The 27,035-nt window shown below is 43.1% G+C and overlaps 1 protein-coding gene across 1 annotated transcript; it reads left to right on the top strand.

The window, feature by feature from the left end:
- The first annotated feature begins 1,023 nt into the window (after positions 1-1,023).
- Positions 1,024-26,107, top strand: ASAH1 (N-acylsphingosine amidohydrolase 1). The gene is made up of 14 exons (XM_079989818.1): positions 1,024-1,178; positions 9,060-9,106; positions 9,611-9,701; positions 10,790-10,876; positions 12,775-12,853; positions 13,569-13,643; positions 13,755-13,800; positions 16,034-16,178; positions 18,492-18,546; positions 18,903-18,984; positions 20,975-21,106; positions 21,913-22,036; positions 23,507-23,563; positions 24,746-26,107. Exons 1-14 carry the CDS (start codon positions 1,110-1,112, stop codon positions 24,833-24,835), a joined length of 1,179 nt encoding a protein of 392 aa, XP_079845944.1. The 5' UTR covers positions 1,024-1,109; the 3' UTR covers positions 24,836-26,107.
- Positions 26,108-27,035: the final 928 nt, after the last annotated feature.

Below are 27,035 nucleotides of genomic sequence, written 5' to 3'. Positions count from 1 at the left end.
GTGACTTACAGCGTATCTAAAAAAGCATTAAAAACTACCTCAAATAGGGCTGCCTTCAGATGTCTTCCAAAACTTGTATAATTCTTCATCTTCTTGACATCTACCATTAGGATGCCACTGCCAAGAAGGCCCTCTGCCTGGTACATGTTTAAAAGATAAGGAAACAGAAAAACATTAAGTTCTAAAAACAAAGAAGTCAATTCAACAAACTCTAAAATTAAGTATCCCAAACCTGAGTCTCCAGCTGTTTTTGGACCACAATTCCTACCATCCCTCGCTAGCAGAACCAGTGGTCAGGGATGATAGGAACTGCATAGCCTCCGCCTTTTCTCCAAAGAAAATAGGGACGTCCCACTCCACAATGATCATTTTACTATTTCTACCCCACATATTTGACTGCGTTGCCCCAGCAACTCTGGGCAGCTTCCAATATATACGGTACTGTATAAAAACATAAGAAAACATTCAACATTAAAAAAAAAACCCTTTCCTATACAGAACTGTCTTCGGACGGCTTGGGGGTTGAATAACTCCATACCCTCCAACATTTCTCCATTGAAAATAGAGACATCCAAAGGAAAAGTGGGACATTCCGGGATCAAATGAGAAACTGGGATGGCTTCTCTAAATCGAGGACATCCCTGGACTTGGAGGGTCTCCTGTAGTCCAAAAACAGCTGAAAAAAAAATGCTTAAAAAAAACTGTTTTGAAAAATACGTGAAATTTGCCCTAGCTCACCGGCGCCACCTAGCGTGGTCAAGTTACACTGTGAAGCGTTTCCTTCACAGCCGTGTGGCCGAGTCCGCTTATATGTAACTTGAGGCCGCTCAACTGTGAGGGAAGAAGCCGCGCGAAACGTCGCCTTCTCCCCCTCAGTTCCTCAATCAGGGAGTCGGACGAGGCCGCCGCTCGGCCCTCAGGCGCTTCCCGCCTTTTTGCGCGGGCGGACGTCTCGCGCGCCCGCTTCACGTAACGGAGGCGGGCCTGCCAATGCGGAAGAGGTCATGTGATTCTCGAGGCCCCGCCCCTTCTTCATCTTCCTCGGCGCCTCAGAGCGAAGCTCCCACACGGCAGGGAGAAGCTCTGCGTGCCAAGTCGAGAGCAGGGAGATGCAGGCGCCGGGGGTCTTCGTTGTCGCCGCCGCAGTCATTTTGGGGGCTGCGGTGGCCAAGGACCCGGTAAGTTTCTCTTCGGGCTCGCTTCCTCTCCTTTCTCCCCCCCCTCGGGGAAAGCGGCGGAGTTAAAAGAGAGAGAGAAAGAGACGCACGCGCACAAAAAAACCCAAGACTCCCCACTACCCCCGCCGGCCAAAAGCGTTCCTGAGCAGGTGCAGAGTCCGCCTTCGGTGTTTGTCTCGGCGCATCCGCGGAAAGGGTTGCTCCTGCTGCTGCTGCTGCTGGTGGTGAGCAGGCAGACTCTCCCTTTCCTTTTCAAAGGATCCCAGGGTGGTTGGAGTCGGAAGGGACCCCCAGGGTCATCTAGTCCAGCCCCCGCCATGCAGGGATGAATATGCAGCTGCCCCGCACCGGGATCGAACCTGCGACCTGGGCGTTGTCAGCACTGCACTCTCACCCACTGAACCCTGCAAGCTGAAAGGGAAGTCCATTTTCTGTTGCGAACCGCCCTGCGATCTTCTGGGGTTTTTTATTTTTTTATTTAGCTTTTCAGATTTTAAGAATTAAAAAACAATTAACAGTCAACATAAAAAGAGAATTCCAAAAAATCTCCTTCCCTTTTCCCCTTTGTGGGTCCTTGTATTAACCTTTTTCCTCCTGCATCTTGTTTATTAATCCAAATCTTTTAAATCTCAATAACAACATTATTATTATTATTATTATTATTATTATTATTATGTATCCTGCCCATCTGGCTGAGTTTCCCCAGCCACTCTGGGCAGCTTCCAACAAAAGATTAAAAGTACATTAAAACACCAGTCATTAAAAACTTCCCTAAACAGGGCTGCCTTCAGATGTCTTCTAAAAGTCTGATACAGTAGTTGTTTATTTCTTTGACATCTGATGGGAGCGCGTTCCCAAATTTCAACATTAAACCACTAGTGTCATTTTAATTGCTTGCAATGGTTTTTAAGGCAAGTTATATATTTCCGCCTTTATTAAAATCTTGCTCTTCCTGTTTCTGATTCTCCGGGTCATTTTTGCCTATTCGGCATAGTCCCATTGACTTAATCTGCCATTCTTCTCTGGTAGGGACTCTGCCTTCTTTCAGTCTGCAAGCTAATAACATCCAAGCAGCTGTAGTCGCAGCCACCCTGTGATTTTCAGGTCGAAGGGCAGTGTAGGAAGTTATAACAAAGCAAGGCAAATGCCACACCCATATGCTCAGAGGCTTTCATTTTCATTGACCGATTTACAGGCTTGGTCCTAGGAGGAGGGAGGGAGGACCCAAAGCAATCTGCTTTTTACCATGCTGACCATGAGAAGAGCAGGAAAGGCCAAAGGACTTCCAAATGATGATTTAATCCTATTGGTCTGTATATTTCAGAGGAAGCGAAATAGGCAGCCCTGTTGTTGTTTCTCTTCACTTTTTGCTGGGGATGCTGAAATCTTCCTGCTTTGTGCATCTTTCAGACAGATGCAGGGCTAGTAATGATTTTCCCAGTGGGGAGGATTTGTGTCAGTTGCCTACATCTTTGGAGGCTCCTATCCTGAGTCAGAATCAGCTGGACTGTGGATGGGGGCATGGTTGGATCAACAGTTTGAAGGTCCTGCTGAACAAACAGCATTTGTGTGTGTATTCTCCCCCACCCCCACCCCACTTGAGCGTAGTGCAGTGGCTCTCACTGTTTTCCCTGGGCCATAGATTCAGAATAAAAATTTCCTTGCACCGCACCCATTTTTCTAATTTGATAACTTATTGGAAAACACAGCTAGGATTGTGCTCGGTATCGTGCTTTCATTTTAACAAGATATCCCTCCCATATTCTGCTATTTTTTTTAAAAAAAAAATGATGCTATGCTATACTGAAATGTTTGAATGTTTTTTTGAGCGGGTCCTGCCACACTTGCCATCCTCTCCTGCACACCAGTGTGCTGCACCACACTGTTTGAGAACCACTGGCATAACGGTTGTAGAAGTGTTCTTAGTATCTCATGTACAGAACGCATGAAGCAATATTAAAGGGAGTGGTTTGGAACATGTCAAAAGTCCTTTGTTCTTTCTGAGCAATTTCCACAACTAGGTAAGATTGGGGAGGCAGATGGATTTCTGGTCATGACTTTCGAGCTCTCGTCTTAGAAATTAAGCAGTGGCACAGAGGTTGACGATTGTTATCATTATTATTTACTGCATAGTTGCATTTTTTAAATACAAATAATCTGCCTATTTCCCAAAATGTTGCAGCGGTTTAGGAAACAGAGAGCCATCCATATGATGAAGCAGTCAGCTGTCCGCTTTGCAGGTGACCATAGATGAGATAATTCTCCTTGCATATATACCGTATGTGTGATAGCTCAATTCGTAGAGCATGAGACACTCCCCCCCCCCCCGCAAGATCATGGGTTTGAGCACCATGTTGGGCAAAAAAATCCTGCATTGCAGGGGATTGAACTCAATGACCTCTGCGATCCCTTCCAACTCTGATTCTATCCAAAGTCCTTAGTTGTGAATTGGAGCTTAGTCACGTACATTGCTCAGATCATACATGGTATAGGCAGAAGGCCTAAATGTCTAGATGTTCAGGTAGCTGGAAACCATTTTTGTGAGATCTTTTCATAGGCTGTTATAAAATAATGTGCCTGCTTTGACAGTGCGGACTCTTGAACAAAACATCTGTACTATATTAGCCAGAAATGTATGTGTGGTTTTAAATGCCTTCCTTCCACTTAATCCTTTGCACCAGCTAAGTTCCAAAGTGACATATGGCCGTCATGTGTGAAGATACCTTTGCTTTGTCTTTCATGTATACCGGTTGCCGAAGTTAAATGAACTGATCCACTAATGATTTAATGATAATCTTTTTCACTTGATGAGTTTAAAGCCTTGACGTTTACATCAGAGCCCTCTGGGTCAAGCCAGTGACCCATCTAGTTCAGAGTTCTCTTCTCACAATAGATAACCAGATGCCTCTGGTAAACCTACAACTGTTAATCTCTCCCATCTTGTTTTCTACATAGTGCCTTCTTAACATTGCCTTTGCTTCTGGAGGTCAAGATAGCCAGATGACTAAATGGGTCTCTAAGCACCTAATTTTAGCCATTCCCTCTCACAAAATATTCAAGAGCTGTTTGACTAGTGTTGCCTATGATGATCTATAGCAGCAAAGCTACTGTATTTCCTTGAATTCCTTGTATACTGTTGTATATTTCTATATTTCCCCATTCTACTTACGTATATCCAAATACAGGAGCACATTTCCCCCTTTGTTTAAACAACATGTTCTTTGAGTAGGCTGATCTCTCAAGTCCAACTTGTGAGGAGCTCAGATCTGCTTATGCTGCATCTTGTGACTTAGCAGAGCAATTACCTTCTTGTTTTGTTTAGAGAAACGAATTGCTGAGTGCGGCAGTTCATGGATGTGTAATCTTTTCTTGAAATGTATATTCCTTCCCAACAGAACCAAACGGACAACATAGATGTTCAAATGTGGTCTTAGTTAACGCTTAGCTATGGCAAAGTGTATTAACAAGTATCACATGACAGTTTCACCAGAGTTGAGTCAGAGGAGCTGCCCTTCTACTTCAAAAATTTCTTGCACTTTTTTTGCATTTTGAGTGTTTTTTTATTTAACACATCTGAATTCTTCCTCTCTTACAAGATCGGTCGCGACTGATCTTGAGATAAATAAATGTTTGCTTGTACCAAATAGAGGGGCATTTGCAAAGGGGCTGAATCCCACATTTATTATGCAGTCAAGTTATTTCTAATACATATTGTGAAACTGACTAGTTTTTCCATGTTTGGAGAGCAAGGGAAATCTGCTTGCATCAGTTTCATGTGATTCACAACAGCCCTTCTGGTTCTACCTGCCAAGTGACTATTTCTTATATTAAATAGGCTAAAGATTGAGTGAATGTCAAAGTAAAAATCAAAAATTGTGGATCTGTGATTCCCAGAACAGGTCTTTGAACTTTGCTGCATATGTTTATCTGTCATAAGCATTACTGTTTTGTGAAATATTGCCTCTGGTGGGAACCTTTTAATTACATCCTTGTGTAACCTCATTTAAGGTGTAATATCCCTTATTTTTTCAGCAGAGTTCTTGACATAGTGCAAATATTACTTTATCGATGGCAAAACAATTCTCTCCATTTTATATCCATTGGCAATTGCAAGTTCTGGCTTCTGAAAAACCAAAAATTAGTCCAAACCGCACAGAAGACAAGAAGATTCCAAAACAGTTAAATAGATTTGGGGGGAGGGAGAAGCGGGGAAAGGCAGAGGAGGAGAATTTTGAATTACACTTAAGTAATTCACTAAAAATAGAAAAGGGGAAAAAAGAGTTGCCTTTCTCTTACAACCCTTGTATGCACCTATGTAAATACTTGAGCTGACAGTCTGAGTTAGTTGGCGAAAAGGTAAGATACTCCCTTATTGCAGATGCTCTGTCTGATAAAAGAGGAAGACAAGCAAGTAGAAGTGTACCAGTTCTTGAAGTTATGCAATGCACCTTTACACAGGTATCTTGTGAAGGAGAATTGCGCATAAAATTGGGTGAGCATCTGGCCCCATCCCTGCGATAGCCTGAAGCCATTGGGCTGTGTGTTTGGCATGGATATTGAGAGTGGGCACAGAATTGCAGCCCTGGTCTGTGCATGATAATAGTTATGATTGCTGCAGTATTGTCTGATCTGATCAGGAGGGTTGCCTCTCTCTTAAGCACAGGCGTCCCCACACTTAGGTGAGGGTTATTTTCTGGGGCCCCTCATGTGTACGAGTGACATTGTGTAAAAGCGGGGAGCACTCTCTGAATGCCCTCTGTGCCGCTGTCTCTCTTCAATCCAGAGCGAAAATTCTGAACCCCGAAATATCCACAACTAGAATTGAAGCTCTGGGGCTGGCAGGAGACTGGGGGACATGCTGGGAAATGGATGGTCATTCCCAGAGCGTGTTGCTTGGGGTATGTTCTTCAGCCCCATGGAGCCTTCAGTGTAGTGTTTCTCGGGATTTAATCCACCCCCATGCTATTTAACATAGACCTGAAACCACTGGGTGGGTTTATCCAGAATTTTGGGAGTACATTGTCAGCAATATGCCAAAGACAAATAGCTCTACTTCTCTTTTACATCTGCAAATGAGGCAGTGGATGTGCTGGACCAGTGTCTTGCCTCGGTAATGGACTGGATGAGAGCCAACAACCTGAAATTCAATCCAGATAAGGCACTGTTAGTGGGTGGTTCCCTAGACCAGATGGGTGGGAGATTGCCTGCTCTTGATGGGGTTACACTTCCTCTGAAGGAGCAGGTTTGTAGCTTGGGGGTCCTTCTGGATCCTTTGCTGTCGCTCGAGGCTCAGTTGGCCTCAATGGCCCAGAGTGCCTTCCATCAACTTCGGCTGGTGGCCCAGTTACACCCCTATCTGGACAGGGATAGCCTAACTTCTGTTGTCTACGCTCTGGTAACCTCTAGGTTGGATTACTGAAACACTTTATAAGTGTGGCTGCCTCTGAAGACAGTTCAGAAACTTCGGCTAGTGCAGAATTCGTCAACCAAGTTACTCACTGGGGCAAGATGGTTTGAGTATATTACACTGATCCTAGCCTGGCTGCCAGTTAGTTTCCGTGCCCAATTCAAAGTGCTGGTTTTGACTGCCCAGAACTGCTATACCTCAAGGACCACCTTTCCCCATATGAACTGACCAGGACCCTGTGATCATTATCTGAGGCCCTTTTTTGTGTGCCTCCTCCATGAAAGGTCCAGAGGGTGGCAACACAAGAACGAGACTTTTCTACTGTGGCTCCCTATCTGTGGAATGCTCTCCCCAGGGAGGCACCTTCATTAGGCATCAGGCGAAAATATTTCTCTTTAGCCAGGCCTTTGGATAATTTGTGGGAAGGGGGTTGTTATTATTATGATTTTGGTTTAGTTTATTAAGTATTTTGTGTTCTCGTTTTGTGTTTTTCTGTTGTGATCCACCCTGTGATCTTTGGATGAAGGGTGGTATGCAGATTTAATAAATAATAATAATAATAATAATAATAATAATAATAATAATTGCCTCTCCCCACCCACTTTGAGGGTTACTCAGCGTGTTAAGACTTTAGTAGAGGAGTCTGCTTTCCTGTGGGAAGTTCTTTGCCCACACTCAAGATATTGTTAAGTAGGACCATCATGTACTAACTGTCCACACATCAACAGATGAAACACCACGGATAGGAGTCGCAGGCTGGGAAGCTCAATGCAGCATGGTCCTGGCTCACTTTGTTAGCCCTATTCCGGTGCTTGCATAGAAGTCCTCACCCGATTTAGAACCCTGATTGAGTAAGGGGAGCCTATGCGGACACATCCCTACTGCAGATGTCCGCCCTCCAACATGCCGTGAGGAGGGAGCCAGTCAGAATTGTCCACACTCTACCTAACCAGATGGGGGAAGCTAATACCTTAACAGGGCTAGTAAGCTCTGCTAAACAGTATGGCAGGGAGTGAAGATGCAAAATACACATCATAGGGAACGTACAGTCTTTTTCTGGAATGCTAGTTTAAAAGACAGAAATAAATTGAAGAGGGGTCTGTTGCCACTTAATGAATTGCCATTCCATCAATTAAATAGACAGCTCCCAGCCTACAACAGTGGCATTTCTGTGTCTGCTTACATAATCCCGACTGTTTGAGTAACACCTTTGCGAATCCTATGGTTTCAATTCTTCTTTTTGCATTAGAGGCAGAGTGGCTTTTTTTGCAAGTGCTCTCTGCTTAAGTACCTTCTCACTGTGTTTCAATAAGAAGCTTGAAAACTCTTTATTTCAAATACAATGGAGCTAACCAGATTTGACTCTAGGTCAGGGCAGGGAACGTAGTGGCTCTCACTGATGTTGCTGGAGTACAACTTCCATCGTCCCTGACTAAGGGCTGATGAAAGCTGGAATCCAAATGAGGACCACTGGTTCAAGATCTTACTCTCATGGCTTTTAAAAAAATTGCATTTCAGCAGGTAAGGACTCTGGGCTACCCACCATCAGATGAGTCTCTACAGTATTGGATTGTAGTATATCTTGCTTTGCAAGCAACATAAAACTTCAGACCTGTTCTAGATCCAAGAAGCAAGCAAATAGCTGAAAGCAAAAGCTTCGTGTGCTAGTTGAAGCTCAAAAAGGAAATGTTAGCATTTCCCTACCTGCAGCATTCGGAATTTGTCATGTGCATTTTGCACCTGGCTATCAGCCACTACCAAAAAGTTCCTGAAATTGAAAAATATGACTTTCGAGCCATCTGCCACAAAAATGACAGCTAGGCATTCTCTTCTGGCGACCGTAACCCTAAGGAGCCATTTGGAACCTAGTTTATATATTTGAGTTTCTAACACTGCCTGTGTGCTGCTGCTGCTTCTAACACCACAAAAAAAGCCTCCCACTGCGTAGTGATTTGGCTTGGGGGGAAATCCCACTACTATGAGTGGAACGCTTTTTCATCTTCTTCACCTAACCACCACATAGGGCAGTTTTTTGTTGCCAGAGAAGGGAGCTTCTAGGAAGGTAAGGACTAGCTGTTTCCCACTTCTCTCCTCCTTCTGACATGCGTCAAAAAAGAGACGAGCATGCTCAAAGTCAGAGGCTCCCTGCATGATTCACAGTTATGCCCAAACCAGCCCATTTTAAACATGCATAGAAAAAAAAGTTCCCAGATAGTTGTTTGCATTTTTGAACCCTAATCTTGACACCTGCAAACAGAGAATTCTGGTATACTAGTTCAATCCTAGGCAGGGCTCAGTGAGTTTCGCGGGACTTTAGTCTTTGGTAAGTGCATATGACTGCAACTTTAGTCCTACATGGGGGGGTTTTTTTGTCTGCAAAAGCTGAGAAGGCAACAAGAACTCTGAATATTTTTGCATGAAACAATTATAAAAACGTTTGTTCTCAAAAAGGTTTTGTCTTGTTTTTTTTGCAGTTGGCTGAAGAATGCAAAACACTAGCATATCCTCCCTCAGGACCAACGTAAGTAACTTATTAAGGACAGCTCAGTAGCTGATAGTTGCTGTCTACTTGTGATCCTGTTTACTTACAAATTTAATTAACATAACATAAACTTTGAACTTGGCCCATTGAGTCCGGATTGTGGTGCTGCTATTACCTTACTATATCACTGACCAAATATTCAGCTAGAGAATATTGTACCTAGTTTGTACTAGTTTTGTACCCAGTGGTGATTTTTGCAGAATGAGGGTACATGGAAAAGAATTGTGTAGATTAGCTTAATGAAGATTCCTTAATTGTCTTCAACGATCGTAAAAGAAGACCGCTACTAGGCCTAAATATAAGTAAAATGTGCTTGTGTTAAATATATTTGTGTTAAATATTGATGGATGAAAACTAGGCAATGTAAATATAAATTACTTAGAAAATATTAAGCAGAAAGATGCCTGAAGGCAACAGCTGCAAAACAGTGGTTTAAGTGTAGCAACACCTTTCTGCATTTCATGAAAATCGCTCCTTTTTCAGGTACAAAGGAAAGATTCCCACCTACATCATAAATCTTGACCTGCCACCAAGTGAGAGATGGGTCCAGTTGGCACGTGACAAAGATGCAGAGGTAGGGAACATGGTGGGGAGGAGGTCAGAATCAGAGCCTTTCTTTTGGGTGCATTTTTAATGAGATGCAGGCATTAATTTCCACTAACATAGATGTACTGCTTAATGAAACAGGCTTTAATCCTGCCCCCAAAGCTAGAGGGAAATATTTTAAATTGTGTTCAGGAAAAGATGCTTGAATTCTACATTGCCTTTTATTTCAAGGCCAAAAATCCTCGGTCAGAATGCCTAGTAAAATGGCTTTAACTGAGGAACAGACACAAGCTGGCATTCAAGTAAATGTGCATAGGTTGCATGAGAGCCAGTGTGGTGTAGTGGTTAAGAGCATAATTTGGTGACTCGTAATCTGGTGAACCGGGTTCGCGTCTCTGCTCTTCTGCATGCAGCTGCTGGGTGACCTTGGGCTAGTCACACTTCTCTGAAGTCTCTCAGTCCTTCAAAGAGTGTTTCTTGTGGGGGAGGAAGAGAAAGGAGAATGTTAGCCACTTTGAGACTCCTTCGGGTAGTGATAAAGCGCAATATCAAATCCAAACTCCTCCTCCTCCTCTTCTTCGGCTGTGAATTCACTTCCTGTTTTTGTTCTTCTGGGGGTATGGTCATAGGTTCAGTCTTGTGGAATCTTAATAGACACAACTCTCCACTTCTGCTCTCCTGCCTGGCCACATTCCAGTTTGTAAGGGTGGGGTTTTGCCATTGCAAAGCTGTGAAGGAGGCCTTGTCAGGATGCAAAACAGCAGAGGCCTCATTGGGATGGGCAAGCAAAAGCAGATAGGGCAATTCATAGAATTAGGGTGTTCCCTCCTCCCTCAGAGCACCCATTGATAGCAGCTGAGACTTGGAATGGTCGCAACATACAGGATAGGCGGGGCTTAACAATGCATGAAGTTTGCCTGAAGAAAGAACTCTCTACCTTTACAAAAGACGTTTCACATTGCGTCAGTGAACATAGTTGAAAGTGTCAACTCATCCCTATTAAAGACTGCTTGTTTCAGGTGTGCTTCGGCACATGTGAAAGGGTTATATGTTTTAAGTGGCTCTTGCATTACCCTAAAAGTGTGTTCACCTGAGCTTTTTCTTAAACTTTTCCAGCTGAAGGATTTCGTTAAACTTATGAAAGAGATTTTACTCACATTCATTCATAGTGGAAAAGCCATAGCATCACTGGAATCTAAATTGGTGAGTACCTTTCCATTTTCTCCAAAATGTAGGGGAAAGTTGAATCCAGCTTGCTGAACCTGTCTGAACTGCAGCTGCTAATAAGCCAAAAATGGGGAAATAAGTGCACTAGTTATCAACAGGATCTGATGCTTAGTGTGAATTCTGGCAGGAGTCCTTGACATCATTGCAGGCCCCTTAATGAAAATCTCTTTGGTGTGCCGCTGCACTCAGAAAGCCAGTCATGATTTTGAGTTTGTACATTACTGTGCAGAGATTTATCACCGCTCCAGGCTATCTGGCTGTTGCTTAGAAGCCAGGATGCTGCCATATGCAGGTTCAGACTGTCAACTTTTGTCAGGCAGGAGTCTACCCCAGCCCTGCTAGGAAAACCTCAGATTGAATCTAGCATCTTTCCCAGGCAAAACACGTGCTTTACCACTGAGCTGTGTGGGAAAAAGCAACTAGAAGGGATTCGGAGAGATGCAGGAAGGATTCACACAGGCAAATCCTGTGATGAGCTAGAAAATGATAGGCTCCCGAGTAACCCAAGGGGGGTATCACTATCATTGGCCCAGATGCAAAGAGGCTTTCAGGTGATCGGGGGCCCTGGAATGTTTTTCAGATTTGTGCAATCTTGTCAGGGTGTTACACGCATGGGGTATACATTTGAAACAATATCATGCCACGTTGAACATTTGTGGCTTTCCCCAAATAATCCAGGGAACTCTGGTATGTTAAGAGTGCTGTGATTTGTTAGAAAACCCAGAGTGGTTTAACAGTCAGTCCCCTTTCCTGTGGAATTCTGGGAACTGTAGTTCTGTGAGAGGGAAGAGGGTCCCTTAACAAACTACTCTTCCCAGGATTCTGTGGGGGAATCCATGACTGTTTAAAGCGGTATGTTACTGGTTTAAATGTATCGTGTAGATGGAAGATTAGACCATTTAAATTAATGGGCCTAACTTAGTCATGTTCATTCATTTCAGGGGGTATACTCCAAGTGAAACACAGTAGAATTGTCTTCTAATTGTCTACTAATGTTTCAGAGTGTCTTCTTAATGAACTTCTCCAGTGTCCACTTATTTCAGCAGACGTTACTCAGAAATAAAAGGGAGCCTATTTATTCAGTTTACATTTAAACCAGAGTTTGAATTGGAGTTTGTTGCACATTGCTCTGGAAATAGCTACTGCAAGAAGGAAGCGAAATCTGAAAAAATAGGATGTAACGCAATAAGGGTTGCAAAAATGGTAGAAAATGAGCTCAGGGACCTTGAAATAAGCGTCCTAACTGGTCTGTGGATTGTGGCTGCAGTCTGTGCAGGAATGAATAAATAAATTTACAGTAGTTCTGTTTTGAACCTCCATCTTCCACAAAATCTTTCTCTTTGCTCTTGACAATTATCTGCATGAACAGATTACATTACAGATTAATGTAAAAATGCAAGAGGAGAAGGATATTGGAGCTCCAAAATGGCAGCCAAACCACAGTGCCTTGGACTTTGTTAATGGAGGTCATCCTGCAGCTAAATTCTTGATAAGCAAGTTCTTTTTTTTAAAGGTTTCAACAATCCACAAAGTCTCAAATGTCTACTGAGGCAACTACAGGCCACTTAGCACATAGCTTTTGTTAGTTAAGTGTACACCTAAAAATTGTAGAGTGCAATTGCAGCCAACGTGTGTTGTTCATATGTACCCATTGGGGAGTCACAATTGGCTGTGCTGCCTGTTGATCAGACTGCAAAACTGAGTTTGTCCCTTTGTAGTTTGTGAAATGACACTAATGCTCTGTAAAGGTGCTCTGTTTACACCAAGTGAGATAATTGGGACTGAGAAGGAAATATATGGATACAGATAAATTAAAAATAGAAAATTATTTACTATATTTTCAGGTTTTAATAACTTGCGGCTTTTCTTCTTAGGCTTGGTTAGGTTCCACCCTTCCCTATCCTTTCAATGATGAGATCAAAGGCATCGCTTCTGCAATTGATGCTCCTTTAGGTAATTTCCATTTTGTTATTACTGTGTCTGGCTCTGAAAGCACACTATTAAAGGCATAATTTGGTGCAATTGAACATTTCAGCCACTGTAGCAATACATGCTGAGGTTATAATGCATTTGTGGAACAGGAGTGCTTAAATGTTTGTAGCAGAGATGAAGAGCAGGTGTCTATTTAAATGTAAGACCTGACCAGGAAGACTGACCGGGTTTTCTACTGAGTGAAAGTCTGTACAGTAATATTCTCACCTTTAGCATGCCAGGAGCACAATATTTGCATATCTGAACAGAGAATAGGATCCTGTAATCTTATTCCTGGATTTAAAATCATCAAGCTATAGATTATGCACCCTGTGTATTGCATAATTCAGGAGAGCAAGTCAATTTTATTCCTGTATCAACTCAAAAGCTGAAAAGAGGGGCATCTCACAGAGGTACTAAAATAGGATTGACCAACAAGTTGCCCATCCTCTTTGCAGGCTTCTAAGCAACTTCTGAAATGGCAAGTCTTATAGATTTCCTGCTCAGTGTCTCTGTCTTGTGGCTTGCAGTCCATAGACATATGAACCAAGCACAGTAAGAAGTGCTATTCTGAAGATATTTCCTGTCTCCATTTTCTTCCTTTTATGTGTATACTTGGTTTTATCCGTTGTTTTTAACTGTCACTTTGATGAAAGGTCTCTCTTTCTCCCTCTTCCCTTCCTACCTTCCAATTTAGGTGACATTGTTCTGTTCAATGTCTTCTATGAAGTCTTCACAGTGTGCACTTCAATAATAGCAGAAGACCCCACAGGTAAATGAATGCTTAGCCAACAACATGTATTTTAAAGATAGTGCTTAAGGTATTTTTTTCTTTGACCTTAATTCCATTTCTCTCCACCACCCCCTTTTCCTTTCCAACCAGGAAAGCTGTACCATGCCAGAAATCTTGATTTTGGATTGTTTCTTGGGTATGTATGTACCAGTGAGGTCCAACCTGCTCTGGTGGATCCACAAACTTTCTAAATTGGGGGGGGTGTGAAATGTTTTTTACCTTACCTTTTTTATTGCTTTGAGTCTAAGCAGTGAGCAGAACGTTTAGTTAATCTGCAGCATCTTTAACTATGTTGATTGGAAGGCTGCCTTTCTCAATTTCTTTGGAGCATCTTTAGAGGGGGAAATACATGTGCTGTCATAATTTTCACCATTTTCTATAAAAGGGAGAAGCTCTGAGGTTGTCATTTTCAGCACAGTGACTTTTTTTTTAATTTATCAAAATAGATTTTTATTAAGAAAGAAGCATAGTGAATGAATATATATATATATATATATATATATATATACACACACACACACACACGCTGCACCTTTTGAGAAAAAGTCTTTTATCTGACCTCCAAAATCACTAAACCATCTATCCCTCCTATCTCCCAAAAAGACACCTTTGATACAATCTGGGCTCCCTTTTTCTCTTTTATTGAAGAACAGGATTTTTAATGCCACTATCATCACAGAGCTGTCTGCAGAGGGGATATATTCATTGAAAAAGTATTGTAACTTTTGAATAAATTGTTAAAAAAATAAAAGGCCCATGACTTAGCAATGTTCCATGAAGACTTTGGGTAGCATCTAATTGGGGTCTTGCTCTCACAGAAGGGCTTTTGATTCAGCAGACTCCTCCAGTTAATAGAAGAGGAAGTGGGGTGATTTTTGCCAACTTCAGCCCCCTGCAGCCCCTTATGCCACCTTCAACCCTGTTCCTTCTGATGCCCCAACTAGATTCCATTTTCTGAACATACCAGGGTAGCAATGTGCATTGACCACAAGATTTGGTTCAGATCCAGACCCAGCACTGTGTACAGCAGTTTAATTTGTCTGTTCAGAGGCTACCTGATTTGCTTCATGGCTCCTAATCCACTCCCCCCCCCCCCCCTAGTGAAAACATTTATTCTGCCAACAATACATCTCATTTCCATCACTGGAGGAGCTCAGACAACAAAATTATATACAGCTTCTTAACAGAAGAGCGCTAAGACAATGTAAAACATTGAGCAACCCAAAACAACCACGCCTTTGCTTAGTCCATGCGAGGTTTCAATGTTCGGGTCATTATCTTGAAAAAGACAAGATAATGCTCCTAGTCCACTTGATTGCCTTCCAAACCCAATCTATTACAGTGGTACCTTGGGTTAAGAACTTATTTCGTTCTGGAGGTTTGTTCTTAACCTGAAACTGTTCTTAACCTGAGGTACCATTTAAACTAATGGGGCCTCCTGCTGCCGCTGCACTGCAGCTGCACGATTTCTGTTCTCATCCTGAAGCAAAGTTCTTAACCCGAGGTTCTATTTCTGGGTTAGCGGAGTCTGTAACCTGAAGCGCCTGTAACCTGAGGTACCACTGTACTGGGAAACAAAAAAATAAAGTCCCCCCCCCTTCTTTCTGGCACAAATAGGTACAGCCTACCACATTGCAAACCAAAAGCCCCTAGACCAGGGTTTCCCAAACTTGGGTGTCCAGCTGTTTTGGGACTACAACTCCCATCATCCCTAGCTAACAGGGACCAGTGGTCAGGGATGATGGGAATTGTAGTCCAAAAACAGCTGGAGACCCAAGTTTGGGGAACCCTGGCCAAGGGGCTTTTGTGCTAGGCATCTTTGGGGTAGGACCCAGCAGAACTCTTCCTCCATGTCCTCTGCTCCCTATGCTGATACCTTCCTTAAGCTGGATGACAGTTTGGCAAAGCTTCTCCCTCCCCTGAAGCCCTTGGATTGGAGAATGCTGATGCCAGTCATTCCTTCCCAATTATAAGCACTCTCCCTCATCACCCTGCCCTAGCATTATGGTAAACACTCTCACTTCTGGGTGTTTGCAGCAATGTTTTGACATCTGGATCACTGAGGTGCTATGAAGCACTTCATGGGATGGGTCTCTGCTTCAACTTGTGCCTCCCAGAGGCATTCTGCTTTGCCTCAGGTTTTGCCCGAATCTGGTGCTTGCTCCTGTTGTGGAGGGGAGAGAGATGAAACAGATTTTTACATGCTCGCTTTTTCCAAGGAAAGCCGCCCAAATATTAGCTGTTCATGCATCCAGCTTGAAAGACTCAAAAATCTGAGAGAGTCCATTTTACATTGCTGTGGATTAGTTGCAATTTGCATTAAATAGACAGTTCTTGCTTATGTTTAAGTGGTGTTGTTTTTCCTGCAGGTGGGACGTGAATGCTAGTTCTTGGAAGACAACGCAGAAGCTGAAGCCGCTCATGGTGTCGCTGGATTTTCAAAGGAACAATAAAACAGTGTTCAGGTCTGCAAATTTTGCAGGCTACGTGGGACTGTTTTCTGGTTTGAAGCCAGTGAGTATTCCTTTATTTGGACAACACTAGGTGCATTCTGATGTAACAGTAAACCATAGCTTGCCATTATGAGTATGAACAGGCTTGAGACACACAGGCTTGCCTGCTTCATCTTCCCCTTCCCTTAGGAGCAAGCAGGTGACTTCAGAGGCCTCTACTGCTGGTGGCATCCGCCCTTAATTTTCCATTGCATCTGATGTTGCAAACTTTGCTGAAAACAAAGCCAGGCATATTAGTGCCTTGTAGAGAAAACAGCAGAGTCTCGAAGCACCTTAAATGTGTAATGGTTTATTTTACCTTTGATGAAGCCTTGGGAGAGTGGCGTTCACTGTGTACACAGTGTGTATTTTGGCAAACATCTAGGTGAGCATATGATGCTTGTGTGCTGCAAGCACAGATATGTTCCTTGCTGACACATCACTTAAAAGCTCCCACAGTCCACATGCACACCTTGGCTTGCCCTGAGCTCAAATGCTGGCCTCAGGCTAAACCTCAAGCCCTGAGCTTCTGATTATTCCGACAACAGGTGTGGCTTGTGGGTGCAGGTGCTTCCTCACTGGACTGGGAACCCCTGAACCATTCTGGAGAGGCACTTGTGGGTCTGCCAATTTTGAGGGTGAAATGTACACATCTCCCATTTTCTATTAATCAGGGTATGCTAGTTTACATGTGTACCAACTCTCAGGCTAGCTCCTAAGGAGCTAGGTCCGCAACAGCTTTGCTACCCCAGGAGTGGGCCATAAAGTCCAAGTGTCTTTGCTCCTCTCTGTCTTGTCAAAATTCTCTCTCAGCCACAGGCATAGATATGCATAGTGATGTTAAATTCTCGAGAATAATCTTTTGGAGAATATTCTCGATTAATGAGAATATTAGAGAATTTTAATTTAAAATGAAAATATACAGTGAAATTTACACGGTGAAAATATATAAGCACAAGCTTGCTTGTCACTTGCAAGTAGCAAATTAAAAAGTAAAACATGTTTTATTGTTAAAGTTAAACCATTCTAAGGTGATGGCACCAGTAATTGTCATGTTAAGGTTTGGTATGAGGAAACTCAGTAGTTAAATCATATTTTATTCTTCCATTAGAACATATACCTGTTATAGGACAAGTCAAAAAATACAATTGGCATATTAAGGTTTGATACAAGTGAATTCAGCAATAGGCTATCTTGTGCTTCTAATAACTCTAACACTTAATAACTGTTTTGGTGACTAAAACACAGCTTGATAAACAAAACTATATGCATACATATAAAAAAGAAGCCATTAACATTAAATATATTACCATTATGTGATAATATATTTCAGTATGTCAATCTCTGGTAAATGGCACCTTGTACCATTGAATGGCACTGTAAAAACCAGTTACTGGCACTCAATAAAAATATAGAAATGTCAACTGTTTAAATCAAGGCCACCTCACATGCTGTTACACATAATTGTATTAGGCCTAGGTACTATAAGTGTATAAAGCATTAAAGCTACAGTGGTACCTCTGGTTACGAACTTAATTCTTTCCGGAGGACCGTTCTTAAGCTGAAACCGTTCTTATCCTGAGACGCGCTTTTGCTAATGGGGCCTCTTGCTGCACACGCACCTCTAGCACACAATTTCCGTTCACATCCTGGGGCAAAGTTCGCAACCAGGAGCAGCTACTTCCGGGTTAGTGGAGCTCGTAACCTGAAGCATTCGTAACCAGAGGTACCACTGTACTTTCTGTAAAAAAAATCACACTGTATAGCCAAGGGTATAGAATTGCTAAGAATAAGGCCACACCAAAATAGAAAAAAAGGCTATTAAATATAGTTGAAATACATACGAATTCAAATGTTCATCAAATTAAATGAATAGCATTTTTAAAACTAAAAAAAAAAAAAATGTTTTCTGTAGCTTACATTTCAGAACTGTCAGTGGTGAATGACACAATGCCCAGTAATGTAACTGGATCAAAAAAAATCATGATTCATTTCTTACACTGGCAATATCACAGCTTGACTTATTATTTACTAGATTTTTTAAATGTGGGTTGTAAAACTGGTTCTTACATTAGAATTTACAGTTTGTGGAGAATTTTCCCTAGAGAATTTTCTAGCAGAGAATATTCTCACCTCACATCACAAGGTATACAAAGAGGAAGAGCATTTGTAAAACATTGGGGCCCAAAGACTGTATATGTATAATACAATGGATAGCAGTGTTCTGTCGCTCACAGTGGCCTTCTTAAAGCACTACAGAATTAGCTTAACTTTATCTCTGTTTTCTAATTGCTGGGTATTAATAAGCACTGTTAACTGACTTTTTGTGTCTTAGGGCACTTTTACTCTAACCATGAATGAGCGGTTCAGTCTTGATGGAGGTTACATTGGTGAGTATACTTAATGCTCTGTTCCTGTGTCTTTGGGGGTTTTTAGCTTTAATAAAATGGGGAAATTTTAGTAGCGTTATACTCCACCCCACTCAAATCACTGGAGGTCCAATTTCACAAGATGCAGGCGAGAAAGTGGAGAAAGCAGTGTGATGCATGTTGTAAGAAACTATATGAGAAGCTGTGTGGCATGAAGCAATAGCAGGGCACACCCAACTATTGTCCAAGAAGCAAGCCACATGGAAATGGTTTGGGATGACTTTCAGCTCGGTTCAATTAAACTGAAAGATGAGATGCTTAAACAATGCTAAGGCTGCGTGTGGTCATAAAGCTCTTTGAATTTGTGTCTCTTGCAGGAGTCTTTGAGTGGCTCCTTGGCCAGAGAAATGGTTGGTGGATGAGCTTTCTCACCAGATCTGTGTTGGAAAACAGTACAAGGTAACAGTCAAATTGTGAAGGTTTATCTGCATATATGGCCAAGCCAGGGAAATTAGGAATAATCCCAATCTCATTTTATAATGTCTCTTTGTTTAAGTCTGTTCTTTCTCGTCTTGACTACCGCCATCTTGGTTCCATGGAAATTTTACATTGTGCAATACTTAAGAAAACTTGTTTAACGTTCAAACCTGCCTGGTACCATCCGTGGTTCAACAAGGTGCTTTGCAGCGGGGTTGCATGTTTCACGTTCTACCATTCCTCCTCCTCTACTCAACTAGCTCCCACCTCTGACATGGGAGGAGCTTTAAGGTTGGGTATGGAGTGGGAGGTATCACTCCTTCTGGAGAGAGACAACAACAATGGGAAATTCAGAAGCACCTGGAACAATGTTCTGATGGGCTACAGGGACAGCTTTTGCCCTTCGGTACAAGCTGCTGCAGCAGAGCAGCACCAGAGGAACTGGCATGATTTAGGAAGACTAAATTTTGAACTCATGCTTTCCCCCCCACTAACTTGTCAGCAGAGAACCAGAGGCAATGCTTCATCTTTCAAATGCATTGTGTGTTCCTCGATAGAGGAAGTGCTTTGCTGCTTCTTGCCTGCCTCAAGGCTTACAGAAGCAATGGGATGAATCTCTTTTCTTCTTTCTTCCTGTAGCTAAATTTTTATTGGTTTTATAAACTTAAAAACACTTTTTTAAACAATTTGACTTCCCGTCCTTGTGTTTGTGATGTCTCCCCCCCCCCCAAGTTACCTGCTGCCTTAAAGACAATACTTATTCTGCTCTGTATTTCTTTATTTACAGCATTCTTACTGTCCTCCCGTTGCGTATATTTCAAGGCCTGCTGGCAATTTCATTTGGCTAGAATGCTTTTTAAAAAATAGCCCAAAAGGAATTTCCATTCTTCTATATGCTTTTCTTCCTTTCAGTCTCATATTTTTGCCGTCAATCTCGCCCTCTCCACATTAACTTCAAAATCCATTCCTCTTTTCTTGGAACCTTGCTTTCTTTCCTTCTTGCCACCTTTGGCTGCTGTGGTCACATACATAAATAATTTGACCATCTTTTGCGGGGGGGGGGGGAGGACTTCTAATCCTATTATTCCTAATAAGAATGCTTCTGGCCATTATAAAGAAACTCTTTCCTTGGTATGCTTCCCCCCCCTACTCAGTTTGATTCCCTGGCACCACATTTGTATAAATTATCTATCCCAAAATACGGACGTGCCTTCACACTAGCCAGATTGGATGTGATGCCCTCTGCCGTACTTGAGGGCAGATACCAAAAGATTCCAACTGAGAAACGACTCTGCCCCTGTGGAGATGGCAAGCTGGAAACAGTGGCTCATGTTCTCCTGTCCTGTCCCCTTTATAAATATCTGAGGAATGAGATCATTACCCCACTCTTACTTACCATCCCGGGCCGCCCATTTGCATCCACATTGTTCTTTCTTTTATCAGATCAAAATGATCGGACAACAGCAAAGGTTGCTAGGTTTATCGAGGGTGCAATGAGATTAAGGGCCACTACCTGAACGATAATCTTGGTCATTTGATTTGCCCTTTTTACCCATTGTTGTCTTTTTAATTGTATATATTGCTTGTTTTATGTTGCTATGGCCATTGGCTAATGCGAATAAAGTCTGTCTATCTAATAAGAATGCTTCAGGCTTTTTTGGGAAGAGCATTTTCAAACATCTCCTTTTCATTATGCATCATTACCCAGAAGCCTGTTGCTTGTTGATAGGTCCATCACGTATGAGTCTCCTCTCCTTTCTCTGCCTCTTGATTCTCCCACCTACCCACCCTCAAACAAGGTCTTTCCCCCCTTTGCCCTCTTACACAACTCCACCACAATACACTTCCACACTAGGCAGTGGCTGCTTTACATGAGAGTATTTTTAAAGGCTCAGGCCTACCAGCTTCACAATTTCCATGCAATACCTGGTTAACGCGCCTGTCTCGTTGCTGTTTCTGTTCTTGCATGTAGTTACGAAGATGCAAAGGACAGACTGGCTCATTCAAAGCTTCTGGCTCCAGCTTACTTCATACTAGGGGGAAACAAATCCGGCGAGGGATGTGTCATTACACGTTCCCGTGTTGCATTGTTGGATATCTGGGAGTAAGTATGCCTGATGGTAAAACGATTTAAGCAGATCTGTCGCCTGTAAGTGATTTTGCTACAGCTGCTACACCAACCGGCTCTTGTTAATGCATTACTGAGGATTCGGTCTCTCTGCAGTGTCTCTTCCTTGTGTACATTCCCCCATGCTTTTATAGTTTTGAATCAGTATCCTCCTTGTTTTCAGTAAAAATCCGCCATAGCTTCTGACTTTACCATTCACATTGGTGACATGAGACCAGTTTTGGGGTACTCTGCTTTAAGCCAGTTGAACTCTGGGGGTAACGTTCAAGAACATAAGAGCCTGGTGGATCAGGTCAGTGGCTCATCTGGGACTTCCTTTTAGGTATTCTGAGTCTTCCAACAGAAATTAGTTAGAAGTAAAAATCATTTAGGGATGCGGGTGGTGCTGTGGGTTAAACCACAGAGCCTAGGACTTGCCGATCAGAAGGTTGACGGTTCAAATCCCCATGACTGGGTGAGCTCCCGTTGTTCGGTCCCTGCTCTTGCCAACCTAGCAGTTCGAAAGCACGTCAAAGTGCAAGTAGATAAATAGGTACCGCTCCGGCGGGAAGGTAAACGGCGTTTCCGTGCCCTGCTCTGGTTTGCCAGAAGCGGCTTAGTGCTGGCCACATGACCCAGAAGCTGTATGCCAGCTCCCTCGGCCAATAAAGCGAGATGACCGCAACCCCAGAGTCTGTCATGACTGGACCTAATGGTCAGGGGTCCCTTTACCTTTACCTAAAAATCATTTAAGGTGCATCGTTGCCAGAAAATAAGCGTTGATGTTTGCTACTTCTTTCAAGCTTGGACACAAAAAATGGCGTCTGGTATGTAGTGGAAACCAATTATGACCGCTGGAAGCCTCCACTTGTTCTGGATGACCGGAGAAGCCCTGCAATGAGCTGTTTGAACAAAACAAAGCAAGAGGTAGGTCTAAACAGTGGTGTCCAAACTTTTTCAAAGAGGGCCAGATTTGATGAGGGCCGACCCTTTTTTGGGATTGAAGTTGTTGACCTTTCTTTTATTATGATTTGACCCCAAAGTTGTTGAGTTGTTTGTTTGTTTTGGGATTTTACCCAAGGAAATAAATGTCACATGGGCCAGGTTAAACCGGATTAGGCCCCCAAAACGGATTTTGGACATGCCTGGTCTAAGACATGCAAAATAAATTAAAATCATGTAACTCAAAGGCCTATTACAGGTGACAAAACCCAACCATTTTTAATGTTTGACATCTTACTATTTTTTATATTTTGCTGGAAGCCACCCAGAGTGGCTGAGGAAACGCAGCCAGATGGGCTGGATATCAATAATAAAATTGTTATTAATATATGTTAATTAAATTGACACTCCATATGGGCAGCTGGGCTCCATACGGGCAGCTGGGCTCCATACGTCAGTCCAGCACCATTGTTTCAAAATGAAACTGATAGGACCACAACATGGTGCAGGCATGCCCCACATCTGCCCGCGCCAACTTTTTAGAGGAAAAGGTACCACAGCGCTCGCAAAGAGAAGCTTTGCACTTCTCCTCCATTTAGAACAGTGTGTCCACTCCTGACCTCCGTTCGTGGGCACCTTTAAAGGAACTTGTTCCACACAGGAGAGGCTGAGCAGGAGCAAACACACTCATGCACTGTAGATTGTCAGTGAGATGTTTACTGAGACCTTTCACAGACACCTAGGAAGCCATGGTGGGAACCCTGGTGCCCACAAGCATCAACTTGACAACTCCAGGTATGTTGTACTAAAGAAGAAGAAGAATAACAACAATAATAACAATAGCAATAATAAATCCCTTTCCTATTCAAGGATAACTCAGTGGAGCTTGAATCTGAGCAGAACTGCACAAGATTGGAAATACTAACTGGAGGCAAAATTTGAAGCTAGTTACACAGTGGAACCTCAGTTTTTGAACATAATCAGTTCTGGAAGTCCGTTCGACTTCCGAAAATCATTCAAAAACCGAAAATTAAAGGGCTGTCAGCAAAATGAATGGCGAAAATGGAAAAACACACCGCAGAAGCTGTTTGACTTCTGAAAATCGTTCGAAAACTGAAGCATTCACTTTTGGGTTGTTGGCATTTGGGTTCCAAATTGTTCAGCTTCTGAAGCGTTCGACAACTGAGGTTCCACTGTAATCCAGATTTTTTTTTTGTCTGCACCCTCTGCTGGTACATGACCCCACCCCCAGCAGCAGATGGCCTCCAGGGGAATGCAATGCTTCAGAAAAATGGTTCCCTGCTCTATAGAGGGAGTCAACTTTTGGCTTCACTGCTGCTTAGCAGAGGTCGGATGTTGAAATTTGGTAAAGAAACTGCTTAGGTTGAAGCTTTGTTTTGGCTCAAGTCTGCAGGTAATTTAAATCTTTGTTCTCTCTATTTTTCACCCGCGCAGAACATCTCATTGCCAGCTCTGTACAACATTCTCTCCACGAAGCCCATTCTCAATAAGGTAACTCGTCCTCACTCTTCCTTGTCTAGCATGTTGTTACCTTATTCAGGTCTTGGTAGGCAAAAGGGGCGAAGACTCTCTATTGCTGCTCTTAAGACAGGTGGTTCCCACAGCAGATTATTTCTGCCTAGAATATTCTTTGTACTCCTTAGATCCCAGAGTTGGGGATGAAAACCAAGCCACAAGACAATCTAAGCCATACACATGTGTGGAAACACACGAGAGAGAGTGCATTTACAGTGGTGCCCCGCAAGACGAATGCCTCGCAAGACGAAAAACTCGCTAGACGAAAGGGTTTTCCGTTTTTCGAGGCGCTTCACAAGACGAATTTCCCTATGGGCTTGCTTTGCAAGACGAAACCGCTAATAGCTGCTTAGCCGCTAAGCCACTAATAGCCGTGCTTCGCAAGACGAAGCAACTCGCGGAATGAATGAATTTCGTCTTGCGAGGCACCACTGTAATATTATTTATTTATTATTATTTATTGAATTTATATACCGTCTTATACCCAGAGGTCTCAGGGCAGTTCACAGAATAAAAGCAAAATATAAAACCACAAAAGACATAATCAAAATAAAAACAACAACCCAATAACCCTCCACCCCAAAAACCCACATTTTAAAAGGGCACGCTGGCAATTTTTGGGGTAGTTAGTCTTAATTCTCTTAGATTTCCAGATATTGGCAGCACGGATTCCGCTTGGTGTGGAGTCCCTCTCCCCCCCCCCCCCCCCGGCATCTCTAAATCAAAACATTGTTGCATTGCATGCGAGGCTTTTATATTTGGTCTAACTAAGACATAGCTTTCCACCCTTGTCAATATAAAACACTTTCTTTAGAAAAGCAATCTGCTTCATGGTACAGTCGTACCTTGGAAGTCGAATGGAATCCATTCCGGAAATCCATTTGACTTCCAAAACGTTCAGAAACCAAACCGCAGCTTCTGATTGGCTGCAGGAAATTCCTGCAGCCAATCGGAAGACGCAGAAGTCATCTTGGACATTCAACATCCAATTATAGTTCACAAACCGGAACAGTCACTTCCAGGTTTGTGGTGTTCAGGAGCCAAAACGTTCAAGAACTAAGCTGTTCGAAAACCAAGGTATGACTGTATTGACTTATTCCCCTGTCTTTGGTTCAGACTCATTAAAGCCGTGAAAACTTTGCTTTCCCCCCCATTTAGCTGACTGTGTCTACAACGCTGCTCGAGGTTTCTGAAGGCCATATAGAGACTTACCTGCGGGAGTGTCCGGACCCCTGTAGCCCCTGGTGAGGACTCGGGTGGCTTATGAAATGGATGCTCACCAGGCAGGAAAAGACAGAGGCTGTACTTCATCCAAGACTCCCCTTCACTTGCAGCGTGTCTTATGAGATGATGATTTTCTAAACCTGGCAGTTATGCAATGGTTTGCCAGTGTAAACCGTACCCCTTGCATTTAACATACTGTTAAGGTGCACTTCCTATGAATTGAAACTTAAACAGTGGGCTTTTTGGATCCCTATTTCCTTACACGCTGCTTCAGCCCGTCAATGTTTAGGAAATGTCTTGCAGTGCAATCCCTGGGCATGATTTCCTCCAAAGTTTAGTCTCTCAGCCTTGGTCCTGGAGATCTGTTGTAGGCTTAGAAAAGGCATTGTACAAACTCCCTTCAGGTGGAGGGTTGCTGTCAGTCTTTTAAAAGAAACCCCAGTATTTGGCCTTGCGATCCGACTGCCAGCTGCCTCTGTGCCACAGTGCATTTTCCCAGTTCTGAAGAAATGTTGTGGGGCTCTTGGCTCCCCTTTTCCATCTCTTCCAAACTGGGAGCAGGGGTCATTTCCAACAGCATGGCAATCTCCTCCAGCCTTCGAGGGATATCTTCTTGGCTCCTTCCTGTGGGGATTTCTCTCCCCCTCCCCCCGACTTTTTTTTTTTTTTTTTTTAAGAGCTGGGAGGGAGAGCAGCGCTAACCTTACAACACTCTTTCCTTAAGTTAACAGATGGCCAGGCTGCCTCTCCTGTGCTCTTAAAGAGCGAGGTGGTAGCATTAGCAACAGGTTTAAGCATGGGAGACTTCTTAGCTGGGCTAATACAAATTGTGCTGCTTTCAGTGCAAGCAGGCAGGTTTTAAATTGCTGCTTTTTAATGAGCATAATTGGCTAACCTGGGGAATGAGCAGTGGTTTGGGGCAGGGCTTTTTTTTTTTTGCCGGAACTCGGTTCTGGCACCTCTCAGGTGGGCGCCATTGCCATTCTGGGAGAACGAGGGAGGTGTTCATGGTGAGTTCCAGCACCCCTTTTTCTGGAAAAATGGCACTGGTTTTGGGTATTCCTGACTATGGCAAAATGGGTCCATCCATCCCTGCGCCACTCCCTGATCCCCCAGTTCAGTAGATTAGAGGTGGCTCCTTTCTAAAAGGTTTAGGCACTGGAATAAAAGTTATTCCGTTTTCCTACAAATCTAACGTGGCTACGAATGTTTCCGTACTGCTAGACAGTACAAAGAATGTACTTTTAATATATTCTGGATCGCTTTACAATTAAAGAAATTGTGGGAGAAATGGTCCACGTTGCTTTGTCTGACTTCTTTGGGAAAGCGAAGCGAGGATTGAGCTAAACTGTATTGCAGCTTCTGCAAAGCCGCTCCCTTTCCTCTCAGGGATTGACAGTGTTCTGTAGAGGCGGCTAATCCTACACCCACAAATTGGCCATGCCTTTTGTCTGTTGCTTCAAAAGTCCTTCTGGTGATTTGATACGCATCTCAAGGGCTGTGTTACACCTAAGCGCAAATTTCCCTTAGGGAGGAATGGTAGTTTGGAAAGGGTGGTTCTGAATGCCTGGTTAACATGCTCTGAGTGGGCAGGAGAGGCAAGTTCCAAAGAAGAAAGTGGCCCTGCGCCTACATCTGAATATTACGTTGGTGTGTTAATGCATTAATGCAGATCTGCCCCTCCCTTTCCGACCAGCTGTCCACCCCCCACACAGTTGGAGTTCCCAGCCGAAAAGGACACAAGTTTATAAGGAATGCCTTGCTGGTTTTACACAGTATGTGACTTCTAAATGAAAATATTGTTAAAAGTATCTGTGCAGTCTGGAAGATCTCAGCTGAATTTATTTATGCTTGCCAACTATAGATAGTTCTATATATAAAGATAGTTGGCAAGCACAAATAAGTCCAGCTGAGATCTTCCAGACTGCATAGATATACAGTATAGTGCTTTTAAGCATTACAACATTGGTGCCAGTGCAAGATTTTGAAACGCAGGGAAGCTGGAAAGATGAGTTCATAGTAAAATCAGGAATATAGAAACTGAATGTTTCCCAACTGAATCAACTCGCGACAAGAAGGCAGAAAATGAGGCAGAATGGCTGGCACAGCAGTATCTTAAACTGCAAACCACGCCCCCTCCAAGCCTCGCGGTTGGGCGCTTACCTGTGGGTGTGGTGTGCCAACCAGGTGAGTGGGGCAGGGGGCATAACACCCCCTGCGTGAC

This window comes from Podarcis cretensis, assembly GCF_951804945.1.
Source record: "Podarcis cretensis genome assembly, chromosome: 9".
NCBI classification, from domain to species: domain Eukaryota; kingdom Metazoa; phylum Chordata; class Lepidosauria; order Squamata; family Lacertidae; genus Podarcis; species Podarcis cretensis.
This window is presented reverse-complemented; position numbering and strand designations above follow the sequence as displayed.